Raw genomic sequence first — 10,521 nt, 5'->3', positions numbered from 1 at the left:
GACTGCCTCAGTTAACTCACCTGTTTAAAGGGAACAAGAACACACTTAGCTCAAAGGGCCAAATGCCTACTTTATAAAGAGGAGAGAAACTAATGGAAGAAAAGAGCCGCATGTAAAGTAAACGCACCGTATATATACAACTATTGTTGCTATTATTATATATAGAACTCTTGTTACCGCCCGACCCGCCCGGAGTCTCAGTTTCCGCGCCTCTATCACTAGTCGTTTATCTCCGGATCTTTCCGTAGGGTAGTTCCTGCGCCAGAAGCCCTGCCCGCGGCGCAGAGACAAACTAGTTTGTAGTGCCACCCGCAGGCACTAGAGTCAGCCGGAGAGGGCCCGTAGCCCCGCCCCGCCGGCCGCTGACCCCTTTACGTCATCAGCTCGGCGCCAGCGCTGCGGAGGGCCCCGGGGCCTGTCCTGTGTGTGGCGCCACCTTGGGGAGGCCTTGGCGGATGCCTGCAAGTCGACTGCTTGGTTCGGGGGCGGCTCGGAAACCCCAGCGGACCGCGCCGACGGGCGCGTGGAGCCGTGGGGACACGAAGTCGGGCGACAGGAGGGGCGGCCCGGAGCTCAGGCGGGGCACAGCGCCGGCAGGCGGGCGGCCGGCCGGGCTGCCCGGCGCTGGTGTCCCGGCGATGTGTGGTGCTGAAGCGGCAGCGGGAGCAGCAGCAGCGGCAGCGGGCTCGGCCTCGGCTTCGCGGCGGTGCCGGCGGCGGAGGCGGAGGCGCAGGCTCCTCATCAGGACCTGGCGAACCCGGGCCTAAGCGGCGGCCCCGCGAGGCCCCGACACAGCGCCCCTGATCGGGGCCTTCCCCGCCTCGCCCTGCCCCGGGAGCCTGCCTCCCCGGCCGGGGATGAGGCCGGGAGGCGGCCGCGCGGGGCCCAGCACAAAGACTTGTTCCCGGGGGCCGCGGCTGCTGCCGCCGCCAGCCTAGAGCCGCCTGTCGAAGCCGAGCCGGCGCCGGGGCCCTCGTCCCCTCAGGTCCCTGGGGGCGGCTGCTGCCCGTCTCCCCGAGACCCAGGGCCCCGAGCGCTGAGCCCCTTGTTCCCCCGGCTGCGGTGGGATCGGGCAGCTGCGCAGCCTCCGCTGCTCCCGGCCTTGCGGGCCCCGCGGAGCATGTCGGAGGAGAGCGATATGGAGAAAGCCATCAAGGTAAGTTGGGGGAGATGCCTCCCCGCTTTGTCTCTTTGGCATTCCTCTCGGCTTCAGCCTCAGAAAGCGGAGAGAACTTAGAGATTCCAGCAACTCTGGCTTTCAGTTCCGTGGGTTCCAACTTCTGGGTTCCGTAGACTGCGTTTTACAGCGCTGAGGGCAAAGGGTTTGTGGAATGGGCAGGGGAGGGACGTCCGACTCCCTCCGACTTAACCTGCTTAAAGCGGGGATGTGATTTGTACTTCCCTAGGATGGAGGGTGGGTGGCGTGGATATACTTGGTGCGAGCAGCACGTAGGGCGCCCTGCTACTCTATTCGATCACTCTCCAAGTACCATCAGAATTTGTTTTCAGGTGATCTGCTGCAACGACACTTGGAGTTGGATCTTACCCCTCGCTCCAGATTTGTTTGAAATCTGCAGTTTCAGCAGGAGGTGCTTCACCTTACAAAACCTGCCCTTTGGCAAATAGGTTGTTTTCACTTTTCCGTGTGGTTCCTCCCCTTTTCCTGTTTCCTTTTCCTTCTTCTCCTGGGGGGCGTTGAGTTTACTTAGGAAGAGCTAATGGTGTCCTGTAACATACTGCTCTGTTAACCAAAAAAAAAAAAAGCAAATGTGTGTTTCAAAGTGGCCCAAATAAAATGACACATTTTGAAAAAAAAACCCGCTTTTTACTTTTTTTTTTAAACAGGCAAACATTGAGGCAGTAAGTCACTAGGAGTCAGAAAGTTACCATTCAGCTGTATTGAGGAAATTAAGTTTCTTATGTAAATTGAACACTGAAGCTTAAAGTTGGATATGTATTACTTACTTATTTTACAGTATGAAGTCAAATCTGTGCATTTAGGAATTTCATTTTCCCTTGAGGGATAGGCAACTCGGGGTTATTTTCCCCATCAAGACACAATCACTACTACCAATAACTAATTAAGAACTTCCACTTCTAACAATTTTGGGGGATACAAATTTATAGAAGTCATCTGTCATTTCAAAGAAAATTCACCTTTTAAAAGGAGGCATCATACACATTAAGAAAGATCAGATTTTAAGTGACAGAATTAAAAGATCCAAAAGACTGCTTTGATAGATATATATATTTTTTCTTTTGGTTCGGATTTCATTGGTACAGCATCATGAATTGCCTAAAGTTATACGACTGGGTTGTGAATCAGACATTTGGCAGGTTTTTTAAATTCAGCTAGTATTTGCTTTGTGCAAGGTGCTGTCTTGGGCACTAGATGTCCCTCTTTTGTAGATCTTCTATCTAGATAGTGGAGTTAGTTAATAAACATTGTCAGATGATTATGATTAAAAGACACAGTTCGATCCCTGGGTTGGGAAGATCTGGAGGAGGAAATGGCAAGCCGCTGCAGTATTCTTGCCTGGGAAAGCCCATTGACGGAGGAGCCTAATGGACTACAGTTCATGGGGTCTTGAAAGAGTTGGACACAACTTAGTGACCGAGCACACATTAAAAAAGGTGGAGAGTGCTATTTTAGGAAGGGTGGGCAGGGAAGGCCTTTCTGAGGAGGTGACATTTGTATCAAGCTTTGAAGGGAATGAGGGAGCAAACCTCCACTGTCTTGGGGAAAAATATTACAGGCAGTGGGAACAGAAGATGCAAAGGCCCTGAGGCAGGCGCAGGTCTCCTGTGACCCAGGAACAACAGGGTGACTGGGATGCAGTGGCTCAGTATAGACTATGTTGGGGCCAGGTAGCTGGAAGCCAGAGTACATAGGGCCTCTAGGAGGTCACTGCAAGAACTTTGGCATGACCCTGAGTAGAAGGGGAAATCTGAGAGAGTTTTGAGCAGGAGGGGTACATAGTTCTAGTGGGCAAATATATAAACGGGGAAGCAGTGTTACTTAGTGGTTATAGTGGTTTCTCCAGGTTGACTCATGAGTTGAAATCTCAGCCTGGCCATTCATTTAGCTGTGTTCTTGAATAAGTCACTTTACTTCTCTGTCACTTAGTTTTTTCATCCATAGGAAGAGGATAAAAAATCTCCCCAGCTCAGGGTTTGGTTTTTTTTTTTTTTTTTTTTTGAGCATTTAATTAAAATGTGCTTATAATACCTAACATTTAGTAAGAACCCAATGGATATTAGCTCACAGCAACTTAAGAATGGTTCAGAAAGAACTGTATGTAGTTTTCCTCAGTTGGTCACTGTTGTCTAACCTGATTTTCTTACTTTTTTTTTTAGCTTTTCTTCTTGTACTTTTTAGATCACTGGGGTGAATCTTCCAATTGTATGTATTCAACCAATACAGATTAGTGAAGTTGAAAATACCTAACAACCAGTACTGAATAGGATACACTCCTTGGAAGCAAGCCAGCATCACATCAATTAAAACTTTTGGTCTGTGGTGTTGTCTTATATTCATTGTTCTGCTTTTTTGAGGCTGTCCTTCATTTGGTGAGAACTGAAACCTCTAGAGTTCAGCTGGAAAAGCTATTTTCCTGGGTTTTCACTGCAACATTTAAACTTCTGCTGCCTCGTGACCTGAGAATGGGCTGATTGGACTCTCAGATCTTACCCTATTACTCTTAAATATATCAGGGTAAGGCCAGCTGGCTACAACCATAGGCTCTGTCTTCTGAGTTCTGTCTCTCCTGCCATAGCCCATGACTTCACTACTCCCAGGTCACTTAGCTAAACCTGGATAATGAGCGTTTGGGGATTATGGGATTAGAGATTGCCTTACATATTTGTTTTCTGTTGTATATGGCAGGTTTTAATATTTGATGAACTTAATAAAAATTCATTTCTGTAGTTTTAGAAAACATAAAAAATTTCCGTTACAATTCATGTATGATAAAGTCACCCAAGATAAGCATCTAATTCAGTCATTTTTAGTAACCTTAGAGTTGTGCGTCTGTCCTCACTGCCCAGCTTTAGGATTTTTCCATACACTCCCCACTTCCCTTGAGAGCTCATTCTGCCTCGCTGTGATCAGCCTGTACACTGACTCCCGACCCCAGACAACTTTACTGATCTGCTTTCTGTCACTATTATTTTGTCTTCTCTAGAAATTCCAAATAATTGAAATTATACACCTGTAGTCTTATGTATTTGACTTCTTTATACTTTTCATTCATGTCAGTGTATGCATTAGTACTTCACTCCTTTTTATTCTTGAGGAATCTCTTTGTGGGCACTTGGATTGTTTCCAGTTTTTAGCTATTATAAATAAAATGATAAATAAAACTTGTCCATACAAATGTTTGTGTGAACATAATGTTTCATTTCTTCTGGGGAAATAACTAGGTGTAGAATTACTGGATAGTATAGTAACTTTTTAAGAAGCTGTAGAACTTTTCCAAAATGGAATTGTTCTAGGATCATTTGTTCAAAATATTTTCTTTTCCTTGTTGAACCACCTTTGTTGATAATCAGTTGATCATAAGTGTATGAGTTTATTTTTTGGATTCTCTTTTTTTCATTCTTTCGGTTTTTTTTTTTTTTTTTAAATTCCCTTTTCTGTTTCATTGATCCACATGACTATCTGGGCCAGTGCCACACTGATGTGATTACTGAAGCTTTAGAGTAAGTTTTCAAATTGAGTAGTATGAGAACCATCTTGGTTTTACTATTTCAAAATTAAGTTGGCTATTTAAGTTCTTTGTATTTCCAAATAAATTTTAGAATCAGCTTGTCAGTTTCTACCAAAAAAAAAAATGTGTGTTGGGATTTTAACAGGGATTCCGTGAATCCCACATGCAGCAGTGAAGATCAAAGATTGTGTGTGCTGCAGCTAAGATCCGCTGCAACTAAATAAATGTTAAAGAAAAAAACTGGCAGCAGAAAGGTGTGGAGATGAAGACTATTCTCAGCTTGTTTTACACATTTATATATTCACTGGATAGAAGCTCTGTTTTCATCTCTGAACTTAGCCTGGTGTCTGGCAGTTCCTAATTGCTCAGTGAGTTTGTGTTACATGGACAGATGTCCTGTTGCTATCCCTGGGAGTCAGGATTCTGTTGCTAACTGTAGTCTATCAGATTTTCATTGCAACAAAACAGTTTGAAAGTCTCATGAGTTTTGGCCTAATTTCTCAAGGTTAGTTTCCAGTACTGCCCATGGAACCCTGAAAAATGAATTTTACTCTACCACAGTTTAAATGTATGACTTCCTTGCCTAAAAACATAGCAACAGAAGCTCAGTATAGTGTGCGGGCATGCTCGCTCAACTGCTTCAGTCGTGTCTGATTCTGCGACCCTGTAGACTATGGCCCGCCATGCTCCTCTGTCCATGGGATTCTCTAGGCAAGAATACTGGAGTGGGTTGCAATGACTTCCTCCAGGGAGTTTTCCCAACCCAGGGGTTGAAGTCGTGTCTGCCTGCATCTCCTGCATTGCAGGCAGATTCTTTACCCACTGAACCACTTGCGAAATCCCAGTATATAGTGACTACACAGTAATTCCATAAAAACTTTAAGCTGTAGAGGCTCTATATGGAACTATGGAAAGCTACTGGAATCTATTTTTAAAAAACTATAAAGAATATAGTTACACAATGAATGTATGTTTTGTGTTCAAAATAACACTTGAAAACAAATATGGTATTTACTGTTATTTTATTTGAACTTAATAAGTTTCAGTTAGTTATTCCAATTTGATCAGTTTGTTAAGGATATAGGCCTCTGTGGCATAGCAGCATTTATAAGACCAGTCTTTCTAGAATCTCAGAAAATCCACTTGACCATTTGAGGAAATAAGTCCTTAGTAGTTTTGAAAGGGTATCTTCCACACTCAAGAAGAAAAAATGACAACGAAAACACCCCAAAACTAGCAACGAGGATTGACTCACATAGATCTTGAAGAAGAGCTGAAGAATTTCTTTTCATCCCCAAGTTTTTTGCCTTCTCTTGTTGGAAAACAATGCCTAGCCTAGTCACTTAGGTGAAATGTCTAATAACATAGCTCTTCAACAAAGCTTTACTTATCAGCTTCTTTCAGAAGGTATCAATAAGATATTGAGCTGTTAAGGTCTTCCGCTGTTCCACCTCTGCTTAACTGTTCAACTTTTTAATTGGAGAATCATTCTCTGCCTCCTCCCTTTTTATTTTAACAGGAAAGCTCCATTTTAGAAGAATACAGTATCAATTGGACTCAGAAGCTGGGAGCTGGAATTAGTGGTCCAGTTAGGTAAGAGACCCATGTGCTGCTGCTTAGTCACTTCAGTCGTGTCCAACTCTGTGAGACCCCATAGACGGCAGCCCACCAGGCTCCGCCATCCCTGGGATTCTCCAGGCAAGAACACTGGAGTGGGTTGCAGACCATGACAAAACTGTTCTAAAAAGGGCCGTTCATAAATACACATAAAGTTAGAAGCATTACGTGTTCCAGATTTGTGAAATAGCCTTAATTTAACAAGTGGAGGTATTTAATAGGCTTTTTCTCATCCACGGAGAAATATATTTAAGTGACATGGTCTGTGACAGGATCATTTAAGATGTTGATACCAGGGAGCCACTGTATGAGTCACTTGTCACCAGCAGAGGCCATTTTTTCTTTCTTGACCACCCTCAAGTTGATTTCCTGTGTCTGAGGCCTGTGGAGGCTGGGTGAGATGCCTCTTTCTGCCTTTCCATCTGCTAGCCCTAGGGGCAAGTTTGTTCTGATATGCCTGGATATATTTTTGATTAGAAGTACAGTTCTCAAAGAACAGCTTGTTAGATTAGTTTTTATGGTAACATAGATGATTTCTGATTGAATTTTTTTCTTTCAAATCTAGAGTCTGTGTGAAGAAATCAACCCAAGAACGGTTTGCACTGAAAATTCTTTTTGATCGTCCAAAAGCTAGAAATGAGGTATGAGCCTTTATTGCCTTGACTTGCCTAAATATTCGAAGTGCCTAAGAATTTATTCTTTTTACAAGTAAGGCAGCTTCCTAGAGAGAATACAGAGATGCACAAAGAATTTTATGTCCATACTTACTCTTTTTATGTTCATACTTACTTTTCCCTATTCATGTTGTTATTATAAAGCAATCCTTCATCCATCAATACCAAAAGCTATGAGTAGAGTCTTGCTTCCTTTCAAACCACTTCTTTCTTGTTCTTTTTCAATTAATGTGATTCTTGTACTCTGAAGTAGTCAGGTTTACTTTAGCTTTTACTTATTGGAAAAGGTCCTAAAAGGGTGGAGATAGAATGGTATGAGGAAGGTTCTATTGAATGATATATTGAAAAGGTGCTGCAGAACTCTGAAGTTATGTTTCTAGTTTTTCAATAATAGACATTTGTTTAAAATTATTTGGATGTGGTGATGACATGTTAATTATATGCAATGAAGGACTTATTCTTTTGCTTAGAGATATATGAATAATTTCTGAAATAAGATGAATTTTCCATTTGGTAATAGGACAGAGAAAATACATCCCTTGGTAAGGTTTTCTTTATTTCATGGAAAGAGCATTAAGGAGGTAATTTGTATATGAAAACAGTTTTTTTAAAATGTCATTCCAGATGATCAGGTTTTTTTACATAATAGGCTCATGTCCGGGCCTAGTGTGGTCACTTTTGGCAGGGTGGGGGAGTTCGGAGAGAAAATGTTGGCCTCCCCTATGTACAGAAACATTTCCTCTGTTCTTCTTTAAGGTACGTCTGCACATGATGTGTGCCACACACCCAAATATAGTTCAGATTATTGAAGTGTTTGCTAACAGTGTACAGTTTCCTCATGAGTCCAGCCCCAGGTAAGACTACACAGGGTCACTGTCACCTGCTCACCTCTCCATGGGTAAGCCAAGGCGTAGTGGCATCTCCTCTTTTGTGCTCTCTTTCTCTACCCTCCCCTCCCTTCCTTCGTTCTTTTTCTTCTCTCCTTTACTTTTTATTTTGGATATTTTCAAACATTTGTAAAAGAATTATGTACTGAATCCCCAAGTGCCCATCACTTATCCTCAGAATTTATTAACTCCTTGCCAGTCTTGCTTCACCTGTACTTCACCCACTCTCCTGTCCCCGCTACCCCCGATTATATGTGATTACTTTCTCTTTTGAAAAAGCGTGTCACGTGGAGTTTAAATAGATTCTATTTCAAATGAGAAAAGGGGACCAAATATTCTAGGCAGTGTCTTGAAGCTGATATGGCAAAAGGCCTTTATTGCTTAGTCTGGTGTTCCTTTTAAAGGAAGAGATCAATGTCATTCCTTTAGCCTCCAAATGCTTGGGAAGCCCATTGAGTGTGACACCATTGGGTGTCATTCTAATTCTTTTCCAGGGAGTTCAATACCAAGGGGACTGCGATGTAAACCTGTCATTCTAGCAGTGTGGTAGGGACCAAGGACAGGCATGCATAAAATATTTTGAGCTTACAAAGGAGGAAAGCTCCTGTCTGTAGGCTGGGGAGGTGAGGTGTCTTAGCGTGGTTGTTTTGGGGCTTGGACTTGAAGGAGATGTGTAGGAGTTTTCCAGGTGGAAAAATATGAATTTGTAAAGAAAAATGGGAAATCAAATGATTATTCTTAAAATTGTGCTCTGTTGGTGAAAGCATTTGGATGGAAGGTGGAAGCATTTATATTAAAGAATGGTAACCAAAATGCAGATTTTTTTTTTTTTTTTGGACAACATAAGAATTTTTGCTTTTATCTAGTAGCTCTTTAACCCTATCTTGCTGGGCATGCTGTGGGTCATATGGAAAACTAGTGGAGTAGGGGTGGAGAGTAGAGATAAGGAGGGGGAGAATGTGTGTGCACACAGCACGCCCCCCCCCCAACACACACACATACACACAATGTGCGTGTACACACCACACACCCCCTACACACACACACGAATAAATAACGAAGACAGCCCAGCCTATACAAAGTCGTATTCTGTTTTCAATACGCTTTCAGTATAGCTTCCCTAAAATATATATACACGTATAGAATCTTCAAAAGGACCATTGTCTTCAAAACTAATTCTTTTACTTTCTTTTAGCATCTTAGAAACCTTTAGGTCAGGGATAGTCCTTATTCATAGTGTCCAGCTGGTAGTGACAGGGGATCCAGCTCAAAGGGACTGGTAGGACTAGACTTAGGACACATTTTGTAGATGAAGTATCTAGCTACTTGATGTTTCAGTTTTTTGTTTTTTTTTTTTTAACTTAACAAAATCAAATGCTTTCAAACAGGGCTCGGCTCTTAATTGTAATGGAGATGATGGAAGGGGGAGAGCTATTTCACAGAATCAGCCAGCACCGGCACTTTACAGAGAAGCAAGCCAGCCAAGTAACAAAGCAGGCAAGTTGACCCCGGGTACCAATCAAACTGCCAACAGTGTTGGTTAAGAAGCACAATTTCACTGGGGGTGGGGGGGATAAAAGAAAGCTTGGAGAAAAGCTCTATTTGATCTCTCATTGCCTGCTTTGTTATGTAATTAGAAAAGATGCCTCGACAGGAGGAATGTGAGCCCCTTTTCTGCTTTGGGGAGGGAGGTGTACTCTTCAGTGGCTGTCAATTGTTTGCTTATCTTAAGATTTAAATAAACTCTGCAAGGAAGGTAGTCTTTACTCCTCTTTAGATGGTAGATAATCTTTAGGCATGTAGCTTCCAAGCCACTGTTATTGGACTTTGAGATAAAATGCTGCTGATACTACCTGAAGGACTGTGTGGTATGGAAACACATTCTAAGACAATTGTATTTAGGATACTTTTTGCTCCTGAGTCACTTTTCTCTCATCAGATTTTAACAAGTATTCTAAGGTCTTTGTAATTCTGGGGGTATTCCTGGTTATATGTTCTTTCTATTCTGACGTCACATTTTATTGCTAGAGGTATGATCTTTTCATAAACAATACTAGGAATCTGACTGGAAATAACCTCATGAGGAGATGGAAAGCCAAACCCTCAAGGTTTCTCTTTAGGCCAAGCAAGCAAAGCAAAGAAGCATGACATATGGCCCAGTTGGTTCTTAAAGAAAAATTCTTCCAAATTTTCTGTGAGCCTCAAGCATTTTTTGAGGCCTCCTTTCTGGTAGGGAGGAAGTGCTCTTCGGAATGCCAAGACAGTTCCATACAGAGTGTTAAAGAACAGGTGCAATCTGTTCTATTTGATTTTCAAAAATTATAGCTTGTGTTTTTCAAACATTAGGACTAAAGGATGAGCTCTAGTAATCTGTAAAACAAGACCCCTTTAAAGCCACCAAAAGAGACAACATTTTCAACCAGTGTGATGAGCAGATTGGAGCATCAGGTGGAAACATCCATTCAGCTGCTTTCTGTTGCTCTTGAAGGCAGAACTTCAAGTCCTGCTCCCTCAAGACTGCAGGTCTCTCTTGAGCCAGGCGTTAGTGCCACTGCCCCGCTAGGGGAAACGCAGGCCTGTTGAAGACTGCCTGGCCCACTGTTTGCTCTGCAGTGCTTGTTACATCTCACATTA

At 42.9% G+C, this 10,521-nt stretch overlaps 1 protein-coding gene across 9 annotated transcripts in view; it reads left to right on the top strand.

Annotated features, from left to right (window-relative positions):
* The first annotated feature begins 1,027 nt into the window (after positions 1–1,027).
* Positions 1,028–10,521, top strand: part of MAPKAPK5 (MAPK activated protein kinase 5) — a 29,140-nt gene continuing 19,646 nt past the window's right edge. For 5 of the 9 annotated variants that reach the window (XM_068990264.1, XM_068990263.1, XM_068990262.1 and 2 more), the window contains exons 1-5: positions 1,028–1,156; positions 6,229–6,302; positions 6,892–6,967; positions 7,757–7,854; positions 9,276–9,384. In XM_068990264.1, coding sequence (XP_068846365.1) covers positions 1,121–1,156; positions 6,229–6,302; positions 6,892–6,967; positions 7,757–7,854; positions 9,276–9,384 — 393 coding nt within the window. In that variant the 5' untranslated portion in view covers positions 1,028–1,120. The remainder of the gene's footprint in view (positions 1,157–6,228; positions 6,303–6,891; positions 6,968–7,756; positions 7,855–9,275; positions 9,385–10,521) is intronic. The other 4 variants (XM_068990268.1, XM_068990267.1, XM_068990266.1 and 1 more) reach the window with 2 other exon arrangements.

Source organism: Capricornis sumatraensis, chromosome 17 (assembly GCF_032405125.1).
Source record: "Capricornis sumatraensis isolate serow.1 chromosome 17, serow.2, whole genome shotgun sequence".
Classification (NCBI taxonomy): Eukaryota; Metazoa; Chordata; class Mammalia; order Artiodactyla; family Bovidae; genus Capricornis; species Capricornis sumatraensis.
This window is presented reverse-complemented; position numbering and strand designations above follow the sequence as displayed.